Source organism: Amphiura filiformis, chromosome 7 (genome assembly GCF_039555335.1).
Source record: "Amphiura filiformis chromosome 7, Afil_fr2py, whole genome shotgun sequence".
In the NCBI taxonomy this organism is placed as follows: Eukaryota; Metazoa; Echinodermata; class Ophiuroidea; order Amphilepidida; family Amphiuridae; genus Amphiura; species Amphiura filiformis.
Genome location: NC_092634.1, coordinates 6,066,295 through 6,090,991, shown reverse-complemented (window position 1 = coordinate 6,090,991; position 24,697 = coordinate 6,066,295). Strand labels below are relative to the sequence as shown.

General features: G+C 38.0%; 1 protein-coding gene across 1 annotated transcript in view; it reads right to left on the bottom strand.

The window, feature by feature from the left end:
* Positions 1–14,008: 14,008 nt before the first annotated feature.
* LOC140156585 (X-linked retinitis pigmentosa GTPase regulator-like) overlaps positions 14,009–24,697 on the bottom strand; it is a 41,692-nt gene continuing 31,003 nt past the window's right edge. Inside the window, exons 16-17 of the mRNA XM_072179522.1 lie at positions 22,589–22,917; positions 14,009–18,941 (exon numbers count right to left, since the gene is read on the bottom strand). Coding sequence (XP_072035623.1) covers positions 18,834–18,941; positions 22,589–22,917 — 437 coding nt within the window. The 3' untranslated portion in view covers positions 14,009–18,833. The remainder of the gene's footprint in view (positions 18,942–22,588; positions 22,918–24,697) is intronic.

Sequence of the window (24,697 nt, the reverse complement as noted above, 5' to 3'; positions counted from 1 at the left end):
CGTATTGAACGGAAAATATTTGGGGTTTTTTGTTTGTTTTTTTTTTTCGTACCGTTTCAGAAAAAAAGGAAACAAAATATATTTCCCTTGCAATATGTACATTTCAAATGAATATAAAAAAGTTTGGGTTAAAAATGGAGAGGAAAAAAAACCTTCCGATACCGGGTTTTGAACCGGGTACCTCTCGGGTAAAAGAATGGCGCGCTAACCAATTGAGCTATTTAACCAACTGAGATCACTAAGGAATTGTTTTAATTATATACGGCGGACCGTCTCAGCAGTACTGAGCGTAGTGCGCTTGTTTCACAGGATGTGTGTGACGCGAAACGCAAGTAGCTGTTGAGGAGACTGAAGTTCCGCAATTAATTCCCTACCCATGATCTGAAGTAATTTTTATTATTTACAAACTGGTAACCTGTAAAAACCGCTGTGTTTCATGATTTCTCCGGAAATACATCGACTTGGAGCGTCAAATTTCAGGATAGTAATGAGAAAAAAAGTATCTATTATGTGATACCAAAACCTCATCAACAATGAAAAAAATCGGGGGGATGATGCTGTCGATCGGGTTACGGACCTTTAATGTGTTAATCCATTTCCAAAATCTTCCACAGGGTTAGTGTGGATTTTAAAATGGAATAGCCCAATGTCACTCTACTTTGACTGATTTACAATTGATGTAACTGATGTAGGTACACATGAATGTAAGGGGCATTGCAATAATTATGTGTACCAGGGGAGGATGAATGATATGGGGCCCAAACATATTTTTTGCTCTAGACTAAGAGATGTGAGGCAAGCAATTGTTTTGTATGTGAAAAGGGTGAAGCAATTTTGCACAGATTTTTGGAGGCACCTTTTCAATAGTATGTTCTAAAAAGATGCACTTGAACTACATGATCAGACAATATTAAGGGATCTGGAATGAAGCGTTTGACAGTATTTTTTGTGGGATATCACGAGCACCTCAGGCGTGTCGAATTGCATTCTAAATACTGAAGCATGTTTTTCTGATATCAAATAATTTTCATTTTTTGAAATTCACGATATAATACAAATTTTATGACAAATTATTAAAATTTGATATTTTGATATATAACTGTCCTCGAAGTATATTTTATAAATCTGATGATATATTTTTAAAGTGCATGTAGCTGGGAGGAAAAGCCGACGATCAATTGAAAATTTTGACCTTTCATATTGATGATATGGATTTTTTCCCAAAAAGACCTCATTTTTTTTTTTGTGTTTTGGGAAAAAAAATCCATATCTTCAATACCAAAGGTCAAAATTTTCAATTGATCGTCGGCTTTTCATCCCACCTACATACACTTTAAGTATAAATTATCAGATTTATAAAGTTTACTTCGAGTACTGTTAAATATCAAAAATATCAATTTTTAATAATTTGCCATAAAATGTGTATTACGTTATGCAATTTCAAAAATCAAAATTACTTGATATCAGAAGGACATTCTTCGTATTCAGAATGCAATTCGATATGTCTGATGTGCTCTCATGTCCCACAATAAATACTGTCGAAACGTTCATACCCCTTCCCTTAAGTTCTTAAATGATGATTCCCAAAAATCTGGGGTACGCATGATTATTGCTCAGCCCCTAAACATTGGTGTAGAAAATTGCAATCTCTCAATTTTCCCTTATCAAATTCTTTGGTCACAACTGACTTGATGTTCTTACTTCATTGTCTGTTACGTAAATGTGAAAGGGGTACTCAGGAATGGGCCATTCCAGTTGAAATCAATACACCCCCTATGGAAGACATGACCTTAATATCCCACACAGGGAGTGTGAATATCAAATGGGGTTACCTGAATGGGTGACTCCTCTAGAAATCTACACCCCCCCTCCCCCTGTGTGGGAGATCAAGGTCATTTCATCTGGAATACCCCTATGACACTGTTGAAGTATTTCTAACCTCTGCATGTGATGTTATATGTGCATCACAATCAAATTGCTTGTTAATTGATTCATGCAAAATCAGATGGAGGTTTATCCAACTATGACCTCTTTGGAATATCCCTTGGGCTATGCTCTATGGGATATTCTTTGGTTCCAAAATCAAAATGTTTAGATGTTTCACAATCCCCTCCAAACAACTGATGCCTAGTTATCAATGTCTTATCTTGAAGCATTCCACAGCATTACATAAATGTAATTTTATACAAGATGATAATGAGGGAAAGGAACCCAAAGCAAATTCCATATCTCATTCTTATATAGATGTAGAATTTTGATCGGACCAATTGTACCACCTGACTATAATAAATTTAGCATTACATTACCATACACCATTTGCAATATGATGTCCTTTTATAACACTAATTTACCAAACCTGGACAAATTGGACCCTTTTCAGAATTCCTCTTCAACAATAACAATTCCTATAATACCAGGGTAGCTAGCCGATAGCTGATATAGTTGTATGTGTACATAATTATATTATTTTGATGGTTGATATTTTAAGTGTTGTTCTAACATAGAATTCTTGTTGCTTCAGTTTTATGGCTTAATTTGGAGCAGTGCTATAGACATAGCTATGGATATGTATACTTGTAAAAAGGAAAAGATTATCATAGGGCCTATCAAGTTTATCATGTTTGGAGCCTTATAATTGTTTCATGTGGCTTCTTACTTCCTGCACACAACTCATAAATGGGAATAGCCCCCATGTTATGATGGCTATCTTAGATGTGCAGTAGTGAAGGTGGATTTCAAAACTGTTGATGAGGAATAAAGACTAATTTGAAATGTTAACCCTAACCCAACTGCAACTCACTAAACTCACTATTAAAACCATTGCGTATGTATGTATTCCACGTGATGCCATGTCACAATCAGCCTAAGTCACCCACGGAATCCCTGCAGCCAGCAAATTCCCTGTGGGTACAGGTCACTGATCTTCAGACTGTGTGGCATACAAGGGGTCTGAGGTTCAAATCCTGGGGGTACCAAATGACTTCTTTGTTCATCTTCTTACCTTTTTTGTTTCTTCTTTCCTTTCCGATAGCAAAAATATCATGGATTGGGTTAGGGTTTGTTAACATGTTTTTCCTAGATTTAGACATTGTTAATATTTTTTCTCAATCACATATCCAAGATGGTCACCATGGTGTTATGCCAATGGCGCATTTATGCGCCATGAACGAAGAGTGTGTGTTTTCTGTCGGAGTATGTACCGTTAGGGAAGGAAGCGTTAATTAGACTTTACAATGTATTTGACCAGGGATGGATTTACTAGTCACTCAATCCATTGTGTCTAAGTAATTATATTTTAATGTGCAAACAATTTTAAGTTGAAACTTTTGCCTTTATTATATTATTGCATAATCTTGTCTCTTTGCCTGATCAAGATGTAATTATCAAAGTGTAATTAAATTGTAATTTATGTGAGATTTTGTATTCCACATATAAAAGTGCTATATTATATTTATATTGTCAACAAAAGTTTGGTTGAAAATATATTGTATTGGGCTAGCTTTGCCTCTTTTTTGTGTATGTTAATACTTAACCCCCAGGACAATACTGGTCATATAACGGCATTTCTGATTGGTTGATAACTTTAAATGCTCATTTCAATTGCCAATTATGACTAGGCTTTAAACCATTTATGGTCAAACTTGGATTTGCAGATGATCTTATTAATACCCTCCTTGATTGGTTTGAAATTGGACACAATATTCATTTTGGCCAATCGGCAGGTAGTTCTCATGGAGTGTAGATAGAGTACCATGTTTGGTATACAGAATATTTTTAACAGTTAATGCACTATGACAGAAAATAAAAGTTTGTCAGTACAATGTACTTGATGTTCATCCCAAACACAATCAAATAATATTGTTACAAAAATGTTTTCATTTATGTCATAAATTGAACATACAGTGAGTTCTTGAATGGGAGATTAGCCTACAAACTCCCTAAAACTGAAACAAAGTTGTTAAACTTCTCAATGACCTAGTTTTAGCCCACTCAAGTTAATCAATATTAGTTCTTACATTTTCATGGTGTACAATGTACTCTTGCCAAATCTGAATAAATAAATAAATAAGTAAATAGATTGACCTGAAAAGAATTTATTTTAAAACCCTGTACCAATCCTTGCCTTTTGTTTGTAGTAAGGCAAAAAAAAAAAAAGGTTTGTCTCAAAGCTCACGAGAATTTAAAAACAAATGCGATTTTTTATTCCCGACTTTTTTTCATGGTATTTTGAGAAAAAAGTCTGATTTTCGCCGATTATTTCTGGAAAAAACTATAAAAATTTTTTTTTTGAAATAAAAAAAATTTCCGCATTTATTTTTGTCAAATCGTGGATTTTACAAACGCAGCAAAGCTTTGAGACGATTTTAAAAAATTTTTTTGGCCTAATATGTATCTTAACCCTATCCACATGGGTGTCGACTACAGATGACAAGTTCCACATTTTATTGATGACATTCATCAGGATCATTCAAAGTCAATTAATTAAATGAGATTCTGGTCACAGATCCAAAAGAAATGGAAGTACTCACTCGAAATATTTCAGTTCCAATCAGGAACCTTGTTCACTCTGCAATGACTGTAAGTGGTATTTCTAGATGTCGGCAGTCCTGGGTGGCTGTGATGACTTTAAGATGCCACATACAGATGCGCATGGGTGAATTTCATAAGTCTCATTAAAATGACTTATTTTATTAGGTTGAATATGACACTTGTAAACAGGTTTTGAAATTGGCATTTTTATGTGCATTTATTTCCCAGGATCAGAAACATGCTGTGTCTGTTGACAAAGTTTTGGTCATCAAGGTCTGGATTACAAAGGGCAATGATATTGCTGGCTTCATTCATTTCATGCTTGTAAACAGTTGATATTTTTGATGTATAGAACTTTTATTTAAAAACAATGTTATAGTCTCGCCTTAAAATGATATAGCTGATGTTAAGTTGACCTTTGTTTTAAAAGCATTTATTGTAGATGTAAGTTTAATTGTTGAGTATCATTGGGCAATTCCAGTTGATATCCATAAACCTCCTGTGGAAGACATGCCCTTAACCTTCCAAACAGGGAGTGTGAGTTACAAATGGGGTTACCTGAATGAGTGGCTCCATTTGAAATTCACACTCCCTGTGTGGATATTAAGGTCATGTCTTTCATAGTGGGTGTAAGGGTTTCAACTGGAATAGCCATTATGAGTTTATTAAAACTGTACCTTGTATATTGTAATTTTAACCTAATTTCACACACTTTTGATTGTTAAATGTCTATGGGAACATACTGTTCACTTTCCAAAGAACAAAAACAAAGATTTGTTGAGTTGAAAAGACGACACCATGAGATGTATCGATTGGTTGTCATTGTGGTTGTGTATTATATTCACAGGTTTATTTATAGAAATGTAAAATACATTATTGTGGAATAAATAGAAATTATTATATTGGTAACAAATAACAACATGGCGTTTCTGGTTTCTATGAGTTATGTGTATATAAATTTTGCAACACACTTGCTATTCCTATGTAGAAGTAGTGATGTAACAGGATTAATTACCATAGCGATGGGTCAACACAATTTTTGAATGTATTGCCCTGTATTATAAGCAGGCTGCACTCATCACCTGTCATGCTTGTAGAGTGAGCAGCGTGGCACACTGGTTAAGGTCTTTGCCTTTGGTGCGAGAGGTCCCGGGTTCAATTCCCCGCAGGACTAAAAAACCTTTTCTGCTCTCCCCATGGCTCACCTGGTAAAGGCGGGGCAGATGACCCATGATAAAAGACCACATTACAGTCAATTCCACTCAGGGTAATAAGCCTAATCATTGGCTACACTTGCCTGTTCTGTAAAATTGCCCCACCAGCTATATACGGCGACCCCCTTCGTTCACCAGGTCACTTGTGCCTGGCCGATGTTTCGTCAGCGTTATCTCCTTGATTTCAGCTGTTAATGCCTTGATATATATATTTTAAAAAATACAATACCGCTCTTTTAAAAGACACATGTATTTGTACAGTGCGAGTGAAACGTACATTGACTTGGCATAATAAGAAACTTCTATAGAATTACAATCCAGGTCTTTATGCATATTCTTTGATAATCTATATAGTATGTATGGTATAGTGTGTAGGCCTATTGGGATATAGCACAATGTACAGTGTGTATTGGTATCTACACCTGATAGCACTGTATGTATCGCTATGTATGGTGTAGTGTGTATTGCTATCTACCCCTGATAGCACAGATGCACTGTACAGTGTACAGTGTGTACTGGTATCAGCTGAGAGCAGTATGTATGGTATTGTGTGTATTGCTATCTGATCACAGAATGAATGGTAAAGTGTGTGTTGGTATCTACACCCCATTGCACAGTATGCATGGCATAGTGTGTATTGCTATCTAACCCTGATACTGATACTGATGCCACATTGTACAGTGTGTATAGCTATCTACACCCGATAGCTATGTGTGTATTGCTACCAACCCGATAGCACTGTACATTGTGTGCTGGTTCTGAGAGCAGTATGTATGGTATAGTGTGTATTGCTATCCATCACAGATCACAGTATGAACAGTAGAGTGTGTGTGTGGTATCTACACCTGATAGCACAGTATGTATGGTACAGTGTGTGTTGTATCTACCCCTGATAGCACAGTATGTATGGTACAGTGTGTGTTGCTATCTTCCCCTGATAGCACAGTATGCATGTGTGTTGCTATCTTCCCCTGATAGCACAGTATGCATGGTACAGTGTGTGTTGCTAACTACCCCTAATAGCACAGTATGTATTATACAGACCCAGTATGCATGGTACAGTGTGTGTTGTTGCATCTATCCCTGATAGCACAGTATGTATGGTAGGCCTACAGTGTGTTGTATCTACCCCGAATAATAGCACATGTATAGTACAGTGTGTGTTGCATTTTCCCCTGATAGCACATGCAGTTATTGTAGGCCTATGTATGGTACAATGTGTGTTGCATCTACCCCTATAGCACAGTGTGTAAAGTACAGTGTGTGTTGTATCTACCCCTGATGACACAGTATGTATAGTACAGTGTGTGTTGCATCTATTCCTGATGGCACAGTATGTATGGTATAGTGTGTGTTGTATCTACCTTGATGACACAGTATGTTATGTATAATATAGTGTGTGTTGTATCTACCCCTGATAGCAGTCTGCACATAGAGTGTGTATTGCTATGTAGCCCTGAAAGCACAGTATGCATGGTACAGTGTGTATCCCTGGTGGCACAGTATGTATAGTAGGCCTACAGTGTGTTGTATCTACCCCTAATAATAGCACAGTATGTATGGTACAGTGTGTGTTGTATCTACCCCTGATAGCACAGTATGTATGGTACAGTGTGTGTTGTATCTACCCCTGATAGCACACTATGTATAGTACAGTGTGTGTTGTATCTATCCCTGATAGCACAGTATGTATGGTACAGTGTGTGTTGTATCTATCCCTGATAGCACAGTATGTATGGTATAGTGTGTGTTGTATCTATCCCTGATAGCACAGTATGTATGGTACAGTGCGTGTTGTATTTACCCCTAATAGCACAGTATGTATGGTACAGTGTGTGTTGTATCTACCCCTGATAGCACACTATGTATAGTACAGTGTGTGTTGTATCTACCCCTGATAACATAGTATGTATGGTACAGTGTGTGTTGTATCTACCCCTGATAGCACAGTATGTATGGTACAGTGCGTGTTGTATTTACCCCTGATAGCACAGTATGTATGGTACAGTGTGTGTTGTATCTATCCCTGATAGCACAGTATGTATGGTACAGTGCGTGTTGTATTTACCCCTGATAGCACAGTATGTATGGTACAGTGTGTGTTGTATCTACCCCTGATAGCACAGTATGTATAGTACAGTGTGTGTTGTATCTATCCCTGATAGCACAGTATGTATGGTACAGTGTGTGTTGTATCTTCCCCTGATTGCACAGTATGTATGGTACAGTGTGTGTTGTATCTTCCCCTGATAGCACAGTATGTATAGGGGTGTGTGTGTTGTATCTTCCCCTGATGGCACAGTATGTATAGTACAGTGTGTGTTGTATCTACCCCTGATAGTACAGTATGTATGGTATAGTGTGTGTTATATCTTCCCCTGATGGCACAGTATGTATAGTACAGTGTGTGTTATATCTACCCCTGATAGCACAGTATGTATGGTACAGTGTGTGTTGTATGTTCCCCTGATGGCACAGTATGTATGGTATAGTGTGTGTTGTATCTTCCCCTGATAGCACAGTGTGTATGGCACAGTGTGTGTTGTATCTAACCCTGATGGCACAATATGTATATACAGTGGAAACTCGTTAATACGAGATCGCCGGGGTCGGCATGTTTAGCTCGTATTAAGCGGAGTTCGTTTTAAAAGTCAGGTACAAAATATGTGTCGGAAGACTGCATGTGTTTAAGTCGGCTCAGTGGGCTGTACAAGCAAAACTTCACTCGAGTCTGCATAGCCATCTTCATTATTTTTTACTAGATTTGCAGCCTCCGAGCAATGTCTCAGTTCGAAATTCCCTCAATCGGTATGATAGGCTAATAATTGTTTTTGATTTTCGGTAAGAGGCATTTTTCTCACAGCTTTCTGATGAAATTCAGATGATTTTCTCAAGATGATTATTGTAAACAAATAAAACAATTACTTACGGCGATATCGGGATTTCCCCTACTTCCAGCAGCTAGTAAACATGCCTCGAAGGGTTTCCCACTTTCGATCCAAGGGCGGACTTCCGCGTTTGCGATTGGCTAGTTTGATATGTCGTCAGCAATAATTGGCCTTATATGGCAAATTTCGTCATGACTTGATTTTATAACATCTAAAAATAGGAAAGGGAATCCTCATTTGCCCCTGTTTGCCGCTAAAGTGCCCGGGCTAAAGTGATGTCTCGAGCGAGTATTTTGTCAACTTTTCACATGATTTAAATCATAAATTTACCTTGGGAAATTAGCTCGTTTTATCCATCATAAAAACAATAGAAAACAAAAGCTTTGACTGACAGCAAGTGCTCGTATTATGCGGATTTCGTATTATTTACCTCGTATTAAACAGTTTATTTTGTACAGTAAATAATAGGGGAAAATCGGGACCACGAGTTTCTGTTCGTAGTAAGCGGTTTCTCGCATTAAGCGATCTCGTATTAACGAGTTTCCACTATAGTACAGTGTGTGTTGTATCTACCCCTGATAGCACAGTATGTATAGTACAGTGTGTTGTATCTAACCCTGATGCACAGTATGTATGGTACAGTGTGTGTTGTATGTTCCCCTGATTGCACAGTATGTATAGTACAGTGTGTGTTGTATCTATCCCTGATAGCACAGTATGTATGGTACAGTGTGTGTTGTATGTTCCCCTGATAGCACAGTATGTATGGTACAGTGTGTGTTGTATGTTCCCCTGATAGCACAGTATGTATGGCACAGTGTGTGTTGTATCTACCCCTGATAGCACAGTATGTATGGTACAGTGTGTGTTGTATCTACCCCTGATAGCACAGTGTGTATAGTACAGTGTGTGTTGTATCTACCCCTGATAGCACAGTATGTATAGTGCAGTGTGTTGTATCTAACCCTGATGCACAGTATGTATAGTACAGTGTGTGTTGTATGTTCCCCTGATTGCACAGTATGTATAGTGCAGTGCGTGTTGTATCGATCCCTGATGGTATGATATGCATGGTACAGTGAGCGTTGCTATGTACCCCTGATAGCACAGTGTGTATGACAGTGTTTGTTGCATGTACCCCTGATAGCACAGTATGTATGGCACAGTGCGTGTTGTATCTACCCCTGATAGCACAGTATGTATAGTGCAGTGCGTGTTGTATCTATCCATGATGGCACAATACGCATGGTACAGTGAGCGTTGCTTGCTATGTACCCCTGATAGCACAGTATGGCACAATATGTGTGTTGTATCTATCCCTGATGGCACAGGGATGTGCCGCAGACGTTTGGATGCTGACTTTCTCTATACCTACTTTTTGCTGTATTTGCTACCCATCAGTATACCAACTTTAAACAAAAAACACCCAAAATCACCCAAATTTGCCCCACTTAGGCACTTTTAAGTGCACCTTTGCCAAAATGCACCCAATTGGGCGCATTGGTCTTCACTGAAAACCCACCCATCAATATACAAAAATCGATGAAAATTAGGTATCCCAAAACAATGGCACATCCCAGTATACCTTCAACCTGGGAGGAACCCCCCTCCCAGGACAGGATCTTAGCTAGAAATTGAGGTTTGCCTGTCATTTGAAGAAAAACATGCCAGCCCTAATCTGTCCTTTAAAACATTGACCTGACTTCTGCAGTCCATTGGGGGCTCAGAGTTCAAATGTGTTACTATGACCTTCTTTTGCGAATCTGGTTTACTAATAAAAAGGTCAATAGGGAGGTTTCATGTACGCCACGGATCACAAGCCCTGGAGGCACAACAACGATATTGGAGCATGTGAAAATGAAATATCCCCAACAGAGTGCTAATATTCCTTACAAAGCATGGGTTTGAATAACGCGCCAAAGATTCACAGAGGATGATAATAGTTTGTTTGTCCTCCACCACACTTGACTGACTTTCAATGCAGTCATTTTTATCAACCTTTTAACCTTTTGTACAAGCGCCCTATAGCCTTTCTTAACACCTTCAATTATAATTTAGCATGTGTCAAAGGCATTAATTTTGACTGTCCCAGGAGCAAACATCCAAGTCTAAAATGACGGGCAGACGGGTGGTTAGCTAAGACACTGTGCAGAGAGTACATGCCTGTGTATTTTACACAATTAATGCCTGTGTATTTTACACACAATTAATACACTCCTGGCATTAATGATTATATTTTTCTAACATATAATTTTGATTCGATGCCCATACCAGTGTGTCGCCATGCCCCTGTATGCCAACACAAAAGTATGTAAATAATACAATGCACAACACAAAGAGACATGTTTTTAAATTGACTTTCCATTTTATTTATTTCTTTCAGTTTCCGTTCTAATTATGTGGTTTGCTCCCGAGAAATTAGTGTTAAGTCGCAAGTTTGGAGTTTTGAGACATTCCAATTTTTGAGTTGCTGTTCTTTGTTTGAAGACACCTGTATAGTCAGTGGTATGTCCTTTATGAATGGGGACATAATATGCTGTACTCTGTATTCAATTCTGTCCCATGTACTTGATAACGGTTGTTATTTTATGTCAGAACTTTCAGGCATTTGCACTCCACTGCTGGTTTTCTTTTCAGAATCCAGCAATTGTGCAACTGAGCATCTGGGATATGATCACCTGCTATTTAGTTTTCTTTAGTTTGCCTGTTTTATTATTGCCAATTTTGCCATACATGTATGTGGTTTAAAACAATTTACCTTTCCTTTGCTGACATATCTAAACATTAGTCCAAAAAAACTATTTTAAAGAAGACAATCAAACAGCTTCTTTTACAGTTTGCCTTACATCAGAGGATGATTCAAGGACTACCCAACATTCCACTAGGTTGACTTGCTGTTAGCATAGCTGTGTGAGTGAACACGACACCACTGCTCGCCCACTGCATAGACGTGCTGCACATGCATGGTTAAATCCCGGGGTTAAATTTGAATTTGGACAGATATATTTACAATAAAAACACATTCAAAATGCTGGTCGATTTCACATTTTATGTTATCTACAGAAGGTGTGAATTATCCTTTATGCATACATCACTTTTATTCTGAAATCGACCAAGTAATAATGACACACACACAATTTTAGAACAACATCTTTTGCACAGAATTCAATGGGGTTTGAAAAGTAAAATGGCAGTTGAAACTCTAGTGATAACACTTTTGCAGTGCATGGTGGGGCTTCCTTAAATCATCCTCTGGCCTTACATGTACACACCTTTTTTTAAAAACATTATAGGACTTAATGTTTGAGCAGCACTTGTTAAGGAATTATAGAACTCAACACTATAAACAAAGATGGAATTAAAAATATTAGTTTGCGTCTGATGTCACTGTCAATCAAACTCCCCACGGCCCTTGATTGGTTAGTAGCGCGTAAAAGGAAGGTTAATTCATCTGGTGCCGACTGGAGAAAAGGAATTGCAGAAAATGGTGAAAAATAACAGTACTTTTACAAAGCAAAAAGCAACTTTTCTAGGCATTGTTGATATGGTGCAGTAAACGTTTCCTATTACAAAGACCTAACTTTTGAGACGGTTCAAAAGGTGCAAAATTAACCTTAAGGCATGCCGTTTTATTGCCGCATTGAGTAACTTAATCATAACGACACTCGTAAACAAACCATGCCTGGGTTTGATTGACAGATGACTTTAGGCGCAAACTTGCCTATTTTTAAATTCTGCCTTTGATTATAAACACTCTACTAACAAAATTATAGCACCCTCAACTGCCACTATCTCAACATACTTGAAAACATGTATTTTTAACACAAAAGGCACAACTAGAAAACTCATCTGATTTCATAATGTCTGCTTTGTAACAAAAGTGTACATGTACTGGTTTAATTAAGTGCATCTTGAAGGAAACAATGAATAACACATTAACATTTTGTTCAATACAAAAATGCGTCTACAAAAGAAAAAAGATCAATGTTATAAATAGCTCATTCTTCTATCAAAATTGAATAAATCTTTAAATTTTATACAAGAGTACTTTTCACACAAAGTACATTTAATAAAGCTCTTTCTATAAATTACAAGTGTACAGTATTTATACAAATGTACAAAGTAACATGCAAAGAATACTATTGCCATACAGGATAAATACAATATTCTCAGACACAGTAAAATGAGTAACCATATATGTACACAATACTGTAACATGTTATAGTGACCACCACTCGTCAACTTTCCATAATTGTGTACGTCCACAAAAGGATGCACTTGTCGGCTGCTACGTCTTTATTACATAGCTAGGAATAAATACCAGACTCATCTCAAGTGGAGATCAATCACTTCAAATTACCACCAAGCACATGTGTTAGGAATGTTCTCTATAATCCTAAATCATGTGACTTGAGATGAATCCGGTATTTATTCCTAGCTATCTTATCACAGAATTAGAGAAGGAGAACTGGGACTCAACCGCCATCTTGATACAGGCATGGAGCAAAAATTGTTGGGTATTCGGTTTCACTCGAAATGTGCTCGAGGCATTCCTTGTCATGCAAGTGCAGCATGAATGATGGTCGCATTTGAGAGACGCACTTGATGCAACCTTGCACGCGAGTACCAAGACGCTGCAGATGAGTCTCCGCGCACCGCCGGAAAGGACCCGAATACCCCCAATTCAATTTTCTCCCCATAGCTGATGCCGCGATTGTACGGGGCAGTATAGGTAGTCCCGATTCTGTGCATCTTATACAAAAAGACATGTAGCAGCTGACAAGTGCATCCTTTTGGTATACACAATTATGGAACAGACTAGCAAGTCCAAATGCATCAAGAATCACTTACTCTGAAAGTTAGAGTTTATACTGACCAAAAGGGCACCAAGCAATTACTTGGTTTAAAACATAGTGCATAGACATACTGACAAGGGTGTGGTGGTGCCAAGCAATCAATTGGTACAAAACTTATTATATAAAAAAAAAAAAAAAAAAAAAAAGCGCCCAGTGATTTATAGGCACAACGCCTAGACGTTGATCCACAAGCCTCAGCACACTTTACAGGTTGTCGCTGACCACTACGGCCCACATCATTCCACAAACCATTTAACAGCATTTCAGGGACTTTGCTGCTTCAAGAGCGCACACCCTAGACATTCCACAAATAACCTTCGCAACCAGGATCAGCTCCCCGAGTTTCGTACAACGAGACAAATTAGCAGTGAGTTCCTTGTCCAGGGAATTTCAAGCTAACTCAATTTTTCCACGAGAGCGTACTAGGCACCGCCAGGGTTCGAACCCGCAACCTCTCGCACCATAGTCGAACGCCTTATCGATTGAGCTAATAACTTGACTGCACAAGTTATATATGCATATTGATCAGGAGGGGAAGTTGCAGGAAACTTGACCAGGACAAAATTGGCAGAATCTCATTATTATCTTCATTGGGCTGGAAAAACCCATGTACTTGTGGCCCTTGACCATGTTTAAAACAAAACTGCCAAGCGGTTACATAGGAGGTTGTGCTTTAAGCATGTTCAAGGGCAAAAGACACATAGGTTTTTCCTGTCCAACGACGATATATATATATACACATAAGTAGATATTATGTTGACATTTATTTTTCTTAAGTTTTGGGTGCTGTTTTTTCCTGCTTGACAAAAACATTTATGCACTACACAATTTCTGACTGCATTTTATGAACTATCTTCTCAACATATCTTACAAATCTTATACACTCTCTTTACTGTACAATACTTACTAAAATCAAATTATAATTTCATTTTAAAAATAAGAAAATGGTAAAACATTGAATTAATCATGAACAAACATACCAGCAACTTCCACTCAATGAATTAAATATGAGAATCTGTATTCTGCCATTTTCTCATGTCATTGTTGGTGGGGGAAATAAAGGGTTGACAAGTTTTAAGTCCCCATAAAACTTTTTAAATAAATCAACAAGTTTGATATAAAAATTAAAAAGTTATTCTTTGTAAAAAACAAAGCAAAATCAAAATCTGTTCTAAAAAGTCTTAGGGAGGAACTTAGATCTTGTGAAGCCTTCAGTATACTTCCAGATTAATTTGTCATGAATCTGATAATCTAATTTTGAAGTTTCAGTAGAAGCTTGTCATTTATAAGCTACAGAAAACTAAAAAAAATTGTAGAATCGCTACCAGCATTGGGCTATTCCAGTTGAAATCCATACACCCCCTGTGGAAAACATGACCTTAATCTCTCACAAAGGGGGTGTGGATTTTGAATGGAGTCACCCATTTCGGTAACCCCATTTGAAATTCACACACCGTGTGTGGAAGATTAAGGCCAAGTATTCCAAAAGGGGTGAATGGATCTCAACTAGTATAGCTAATTAGATCACCAGTGATTATTTCTTGTGACTGATGTGTTGAGGTTCTTTCATGAAATTGAGCCATGTATTACAAATAATTACATTCAGACATTTCATAAATTCAACTTTCTACATCAAGGCATCAAGAGTATTTCAAGCTGCTTAAAAACATTTCTTTAAGAATAAATTTGATTGTCAACATATATAGTGAATAAAATATAGGATTTTGTCTTCTGCCTATCCAATATATCATTTCATGATGGATGGGCTAGCATGGAAAAGTTGTTACCTGTGTTATGAATAGGAAAAAGATAAAATCCTATCCTATCCTCATTCAATTGAGCTGATCATCATATCAAAGTATTTAATTGGATTATTAAACTGAAAAACAACAAGTCAAATGTACAAACCCAAACAAAGTTAATGAATTAAAGTTTTAACTTCAACACTGCATTATTTTTCGCTCACCTGGAATGCTTTCACTAGTTCAACTCGCGTCTTCAGAAGATGGTGATGCTATGATGATATCTTGTCTACAATCGGGATATCTCTCACTGATGACATCATAATTATGATTGACAGAATGAATATCATCACAGCATCGCCACTTGCAGAAGACGCTAGTGAAAATGTTCCAGGTGAGCGTAAAATAGTGTAGTGTTGAAGTTCAACCTTTATTTCATTTTATATACTACTATGTATGAATATCCGCTCATATACCAAACAAAGTTGTTTACCACTATCAGCGCTGTGCACAGTGTGTTTGTTTATCACGTTACATGTCCCCTGAATTCAGTTTGCACACCAATGTTTATTGTGCAATATATGCGTAGTATAAGCACCCTATTTTATTGCTGTCTAATATCGTCTCATATTATACAGCTGAAAACCAATCAAATATCATGAATTCTTTACAAGCCACACCCACTGAATAAGAATGTACATTAGGTGACCATTCACTTTCCATCCCGTATTGAACCTTGTGCACAACATATACACAAATCCGACATGACACATTCCTACACCTCATTGGCAGCCATAGCTGAGGGCCATCCATCCATTTTACGCAATGCCAGTATCACAGGCGTGCAGCGCTTACCGCTCCTGTGACACAGCACAAGTGCTAAACGCTAACATGCGCTCGCGATAGTGGGTGTCTTGGATCGCAATCAAAACAAACTAAGCTAGTATGGCGTGGATGGTCCCCCAGCTATGGCCTACTTAATCCTGACCATCACTTGGCTCGTCAGATTCGTCTATAGCCTATACATGTATAATATTATCAACTTTGTAATATACATTTGTCAGTGTTTGTGATGTGATCAAGGTAAATGAGTCTGATATCGATCAAAGTCAAAACTCAGTTTTCAATTTCATTACATGAGCCATTCTCAGAGCTTTACTTTGCTGAAAACCCCATCATAATTAGATGGTTTCAGATATTTTAGTGTTGCTCAGAACAATGAAATGAACAAGGAAGTTGAATATTGTTATTGGCTATATCTCAAAATCAATATTCCCGACATCGACTCATTTTGCTTGATCACAACACATTTTACAAATCATAGACAATACCTTATAATTACTGTGGAATATTTACTATGCAACTGTTTCGTATTGTGCTGTTTTTAGTGTTATATTGCACTAATTAGACTAGCCAGTTGAAATCCCTGCACATGACCTTAATCTCCCACACAGGGGGTGCAGATTTCAAATATAGTCACCCATTTAGGTAACCCCACTTGAAACCCACACCCCCTGTGTGGGAGATTAAGGTAATATCTTCCATATAGGGGGTGTATTGATTTCAATTGGAATAACCCATTTGCTCACATAATGCACTATTCAAGTACATGTACCTCCCTCACTCCCTATACCGGGAATATAGGACACTGGTGGCGATTGTAAGCTGGGATTATAGGGATTGACCGCTTGGTGTTTTCAGGGGTCAGGGTGTGTAGCGATGTGTAACTAACAGTGTGTAATTACTCGACCCTGCAGCCTGCAATCCCGGTCATAATTGTTCAAACACTTTAACATGTGTACTTCAAAATATTCCCCCATTCCCCCCGATCAATGTTGTTGGTCATGCACCCCTAGAAACGTCCAACATTGATTGGTGGGGCAGGGGAGACTTGTAGTAGTAGGAAATGGTTCAGACTTCACGTCAAAGAAAGCGAAATTTTAATATGTCAAGTATATATCAAAAACACAGTCTCAAACAGTCCTACTTTGACACAAGTGTTCAAACTATTCATGTCCGGGATTGTGGGTGATAATTTCCTGCACTTGCAACTTGAGGGATTGACAATGGTAGAGACAACAGGATAGTAGGGTATGTAAGGGTCGTGAAATGCCCAAGGGTCGTCCAATATTCACCCTTTCCATGGATCTGCCATCTTGCTACCAAAATGAGGTCCTCTCCCTTTTCTAGCAACGTTCCAGAAGGTATTTGCAAAGCCTGCATGGCAATTAAAACATGCGTTTGACAGGCGTACGCACACGCAACATGCACTTTGCGGGTAGAATCTGGTTATGAGATGACCGTGTGATCGGCGAATACTTAAATGTAATTTGTCCAAAAATAAGGGAATACTTGAATAGTGCATAACAGTTAATACTGGTTTCAGTATATTGCAACAGAAAGTTGTGAATGTTTGCTTCCGTTTGTCAAATATGGAGCATGATTAAGATGTCATCTACAATCTGGGTTGCAGTACCACCACAGAATTAGAGAAGGAGAACCGGGACTTGAATGCCATCTTGATACAGGAATGGAGCACAAATTGGGGGTATTAATTTTCCCTCGAAATGCAAATGAGGCATTCATTGTCATGCAAGCGCCACATGGCATGGTGGGCGCATTTGAGAGATGCACTTGATGCGACCTGCATGCGATAACAAGAAGCTAAAGATGAGACGCAGAATTGTTTTCGTTCGTCTCTGCGCACTGTCAGCAAGGACCCGAATACCCCAATTTTCTCCCCTTAGCTGACAGCACGATTATACGTGGCAGTATCGGGAGTCCCAGTTCTCCTTCTCAAATTCTGTAAGTACCACAAATAAATGGAGAGTTGTGATGGAAAATGCCATATATCAAAAGGCTGCCCTATGTTGAATATATTATTACTATGACCATAGCAAAAATTAGACAATAATAACTGCACCATCCACTTGTCATTGTGGGAAATTGGAGGGTTTTGTTTTGGGCCTCAGAGGCCCAAGCAAAACCCGACATAGGCGTGTGCGTTGCCATAATGCTTAGCTTATACGTGCACGCAGAAGTCATTGTAGCGCGCCAGGAGTCATTGTGCGCGGTCAGGCAATCAATTTCTTTCGATTGGATCACAGGCTTCGCGTATATTAATGAGGTTATGAATGAAATATGGTAACTCAATGACACTCTCAATAACATTGATAAAGCTAACAAATGGCAGCACATGGCATATATGACATCTTACATCTTATCTCGTCATACTAGCAAACCATAGGCAGTTATTCAATGTTATTAACTACATCTACAATTTCCAGACAATTCTTTCCTTCCATTTTCTTTTTCTCTCAAATTCTGGATGAAGTAAAAATGCCAAGAATTCTTGAAGGCAATCTTAAGATAACAAGATGGAAACCTTACACCTCTATGCCATGGAAACCAACAGGAGGAGGTTTGCTCTTTGAAATACATCACATTGTGATGCAATGTCACGTAGAGGTAGAGCCACCATGCTACCTACTTGTTGTGGTCCAATCCTTTGATATACCTTAGTTGGCTAGTTCCACCTCACACCGGCATCTATAAAATAGTACATGGTTTGATTTCAGGTGGGATCATCTCTCAAGGTGACGTCTATAAAATAGTACATGCTTTAGATTTGCTTTGGTCTCCACTGGATGTTGATGCTTTGGAGCCTTCATCTGGTTCAACTGGTTTCTTCTTTTTCCAAAATTGCCATGGCTGTGTGAGAACAACAAATCAATCAATTAATTACCACTAATGATGTTGAAATGGTTGTGTTCAATTAACTCAATGTCGAGAATGCACACTGGCACAATCAGTGGCGTAGCGTCATAGGAACGTGCTCCCCCAATCGATCTGAAATTTTTTAAATCCCATAGGAAAATTGCCATAATACGACTTGTGCCCCCCAATCAGATCCGGTGTGCCCTCCCCCAATCATGGTTGGTGCTCCCCAATGTGATGACCCACACTACGCCACTGGGCATAATGATTTAGTTTTTTGGTTAAATTTGCAACGGCTTTCTGGATTTTTGAAAAAGATTTATTACACTAGACAGGGGAACACATATAAAAGTGTGTGGGATGTGATTGTTATAAATCCTATGTAAAGCATAACAAACTAAATGTTGATCAATTTCAATCGCAAAAAAACACACACACAAAAAAACACATCCTTTTTTGGTCCTTGCAAATAACAAATCAAAATGGCAGACATCTTGCCACCTTATACATTTTACAGATTCTGTATCCTTCCCTTAAAATTTGTTGCCTTTTATCATCAGAAGGTACAGTATATAGGGGTTCATACACCAAATAACTACATGCTAGACTCAAAGACACATTAGAAATTCAACCCCAGACACAGAATGCTAGCATTAGGCTATTCTAATTGAAATCCATATACCCCCTATGGAAGGCATTACCTTAATCTCCCACACAGGGGTTGTAGATATCAAACGGAGTCACCTACGCAGGTAGCCCCTTTTAGAATTCACACTCCTTGTGTGGGGGACTAAGGGGGAGTATGGATTTCAACTGGAATAGCCCAATATTTCACTATACAACTTTTACTCTCAATATGATCAGCAAAAACGAAGCAATAAGAACGATCAATATCATAAAATAATCTACTATGGGGAGACTACAAAAGGAGACAAAATTATCTGCAGAAAAATTGCAACTTACATGAGCATGCACAGGGTGCAGTGAACAAATTATGATCCAATATTGGTATGAATGTTAACATGTGACATGCACAGTAATTGATGCAAGCATTGAGGAGGGAAAATAATAAATCAAAAGTTGTTAGTTGGTTAGCAAGCCCTTAATATGGGTGGTTAGTTCTAATTTGAAGATGCATTTATTTCAGCTATGATATGTGTCTTCAGAATTTCAAATCAAGAGTTCTCCCTTCCCCGATCTTGTTAATATTTTGCATGTTTTAACAATAACATCAACACCAAGTGCTAGATGCATGTTTCAGGTCTAATCTGCTCAAATTTACTTTTTTAGGGCAAATAATTTAAAAATATAAGAAATAAATATAACCCACCAAGCGGATCTCATGGAGCTGTTATTAGGCAGACAGGCAGTCAAGTTAGCTCAATCGATAAGGCATTCCACTATGGTGCGAGAGGTTGTGGGTTTGAACCCTGGCAGTGTAGGCTCTTGGGGAAAGATTGAGTTGGTTTGAAATTCCCCTGGACAAGGGACTTACTGCTAATTGTCTTGTTGTGACCTGTATGAAGTTCTGGTTGCAAAGGTTATTTGTGGAATGTCTAGGGTGTGTGCTTTTGAAGCTGCAAAGTCCCTGAATTGTTGTTAAATGGTTTATGGAATGATGCGGGCCGACACCCTGTAAAGTGTGCTGAGGCTTGTGGATCAACGTCTAGGCATTGTGCCTGTGCGTAGCACACTATAAAGCACTGCGCTTTTTTTAAAGTGCAATTGAATGCAGCTAGAACACAACGAGTTGAACAGGAAAACAACAGGACAAGGGTTTACGGAGGTCTGATTTTAGACAGCATGTGGAAAAACCTGCATGAACAGTCATTGATTTGACAGAATTGTGGGAAATTGAACTTGGACCACAGAGTTGAGAGGCGAGAGCTTTGACCACTACAACCTGTCTAACCTTGTTAATGACCTTTTAAGAATTATTTTCATTATTTTATCTCCTTGTATTACAGACTGATTTCATGCAACATGCACCATATCTTTTGTCAACATGTTTATGTGCTTTTCTTGACATTCAATATTAAATCAATTTGACATTCAATAGCAAAATCAACACCTTAAAAGAGAAAGTTCATTTCTTTGAGTAGTCATAAATTTAACACAATTGACTACATGCCAGGGCGGAGCTACGTCATGCGGTGAAAACAACCAAGTGCGGTGAAAACAACTTGCGCAGATCAATCAAATTAGGTCACTGCACCGTGCGCCCACTGTGCATCGCAAGCGTTACACTTGCGCCGAGTGCGTGTTTGGAATGTTTTGTTTTTGAGCTGCAAGTTGCCAGGGAAATTTGTTAAAAATAACCCAAGTCCGCTCTCTCCTATAAGCAATAGGCTATTCCAGTTGAAATCCATACACCCCCTATGGAAGACATGACCTGAATCTCCTACACAGAGAGTGTATTTCAAATGAAATCACCCATTCAGGTAATCCCATTTGAAAGCTTTTACAGTGATCGATGACACACATTGGGCTATTCCAATTGAGACCAACCCTACCCCTGTAGAAGATTTTGGAAATACCTTCCACAGGGGGAGTATGTTTTTCAAATGTCATTGGTCAGATTTAATCATTTTGAAAACCATACTCCCCCTATATTATGGCTTTACCTATATCTTTCACAACTGGAGTGAGTATTTCAAATGGAAGTTGCCAAATTGTCTATTCTATTCAAAACTTATACTCCCTCTGTGGAAGACTTTAGCTAAATCTTCTGCAGGGGTAGTATGGATTTTAAATGGAATAGCCCGTTGATGACCTCTCACTACACTGCAGGATCTGATTGAATTTGCAACTTTACAATTCGCACAATTTTCACAAAATCGTTACAGTCTGGACGATATCAAACAGCATCTAAAGAAATTCTTCTCCTATTCATATCAATTAGGCTATAATAAATTATGACCACTCAAACAGGTGAAGCATTGGATATTCCATTTAAAATACACACAGAGGGAGTATGAATTACAAATGGAATGAACATATTAGCAGCTCCATTTGAAACTCAACCTTCCTCTGTGGAAGATTCAGGTTCAGATTCAGAGGGTGTATAAAATTCAAATTCAAATGGAACTGTATAATGTGTTCATTCCATTTGAAATTCATTTTCCCCCTGTGGCAGATATTTCCAAAATCTTCCACAGGGGTAGTGTGTATTTAAATAGAATAGCCCATTGCTCCTTCAGTGTTTATTCCATGCAGGGATCCTATATGATTATACCATTTTGCACCTTGATGTGACAGTGACGTCAGTGCGCATTTCATTGGGCGCAGCCTCAAATTGCTAGCATTTGCTCAAAGCGCTGGTGTACGCATGTACACGCTTAAAAGCGCCGCATAGATGTACAATCGAAACAGCTGCTTCATAGCGTTAAAGTCACTGCCACATCAGGGTGAAAAATGATATAGTATTTCAAGCAAACTTCAATAACTCTTCCAATGATCTTCTTGTAATGTTGAGTGGCAAATGACTAACTGACATTCCTCATGAAATAATCATGTGCACGGTTTACTTCACTCCCTCGAGAAGTAAACCACACAGACGACACAGACTTGTTGTTGTTAAACGGTGATGAACACCGGTTAAACATACTTGAATTCCTAAATCAATCTTTAAGTAGTCATACCTTGACTTCATCTTCTGGTGATTGCTCATCATTCTTGGAATTGCTCTTTGCTTTCGTATCTTCTTTCTCCTCCTTCTTCCCATTTTTGTTATTATTTTTTTTGTCCTTTTCCTTCTCATCTGTTTCATTCTCCTCATCTTCATCCTCATCGTCATCTTCGTCGTCGTCGTCATCATCATCATCGTCATCATCATCATCATCATCGTCATCATCATCATCATTCTCTCCTTTCTTGGAAGACATAGTAGGTTTGCTCTCAGCTTTTTCTGTTTTCCCTGGTTTGCTGTCTGATTTGGTCCCCTTTGCAGCTACATTTATTGCTTTTTTATCTGAAAATAAAATAGTATCAACTTTATAGCAGTGAAACAAATCCTACAAATTTGCAACAAATTCTTTGAAAGTCTTAATTGAGAACCAATCTATGAAGAAAACAGATAACTAATTGCAACTATATGTCACATAAATGATTGTTCTGTTATGTTACAACATTTGTCAGTAATGAAATCAATGACAGGATCATTAAATTCATGTTGATTAACAATAAACTTTATTTATTTATTTATATTTGGCTGAAGCCAACTCTAGTGTGATGCAGAATTCACTGCTTAATTGGGAGTATAAATGAACGGCGCTTTTTCAAACTTTAACAAAAATTTCTAAAGAATATAATATAATTCATTTAATAGGTGACTTTAATGTACCAAATCTTCAAGGTTGTTTCAGTGACTCTATTCCTCAAAGTGTTCCTGTCCCAGAGCAGGATTTTATGGACACCATTAACTCATTTAACTTAACTCAGATGAATACACACCCTTCAAGGAAAAAGTGTGATAATATTCTTGATTTGATATTTTCTACTACACATGATCAGATCTCTGACATTTCAATTTCTAGTGCGTTCTTCCATACTGACCATGTCTTGTTGGAATTTGTTGTGTACACAAAAATAAATAGACTTAGGCCAGCCACTCGGTTTGTTTACAATTTAAAAAATGTAAACTTCAGTGCAATTAGATCTGAGCTTACTTCAACTGATTTTAGTCGTGTATACAATGCATCCAACGTTGACATGTCATGGAATAACTTCACTGATATTTTTATGAACATTATTAATAAGCACATTTCTAAGGTCAAGATAAAAGATTGTACAGCTCCTGCATGGATTGACTCTGAGATTCGTCATCTTCGGAACAAAAAGGAGAGTGCATGGCGGAGAGCAAAAAAATCAGACTCTCCGCAGGCCTGGGAATCATTTCATAAGTTGCGTAATCGATTGAAGAATTTAATTCAGGATAAGTACAATGATTATATTGACAGTTTAGGTGCTACCATCTCTGATAATCCCAAGAGATTTTGGTCTTATTTCAAATCCAAAACACGATCCCGCACTTTGCCACAGGTGATCAAGGGTGATCAATGTACTGCATCAGAAGCCAGTGATAAAGCGCAATTGTTCAATTCATATTTTTATTCTGTGTTTTCAAAACCCAGGGATGATATTGAATTACCTGATATCCCTATGTTTCAACACCAGTTACTTGGTAGTATTCAGATTGAGGAGTCTGATGTTTTGGAAATACTATGCAGTCTTGACACATCAAAAGCTACTGGGCCTGATGGCATATCACCAAGGTTATTGAAAGAATGTGCCTCTCAAATTGCTCATCCCCTGTGTCACATATTTAATTGTTCTCTCTTGTCTGGGAAACTACCAAGCGTATGGTTAAAAGCTAATGTTGTGCCTGTTTACAAGAAGGGTGACAAACAACTTGTGGAAAATTATCGGCCTGTTTCCTTGCTGTGCATTTGTGGTAAGATCATGGAAAGAGCTGTGTTTAATATTGTTTTTCCACAAATTAAAGATCATATTCATCACTTACAGCATGGTTTTGTTAAAGGAAGATCAACTGTCACGCAGCTTCTAACAGTATTTCATGAAATAAGCTCCATAATGGATGAGTCCGGGCAAGTAGACATGTTGTACTTGTATTTTTCTAAGGCATTTGACAGCGTCTCTCACAAATTGCTCATTCACAAGTTACAGTCATTTGGGTTCCATTCGCATCTTCTTAGTTGGTTTGAAGCATACTTGACTGATAGGGAGCAAAG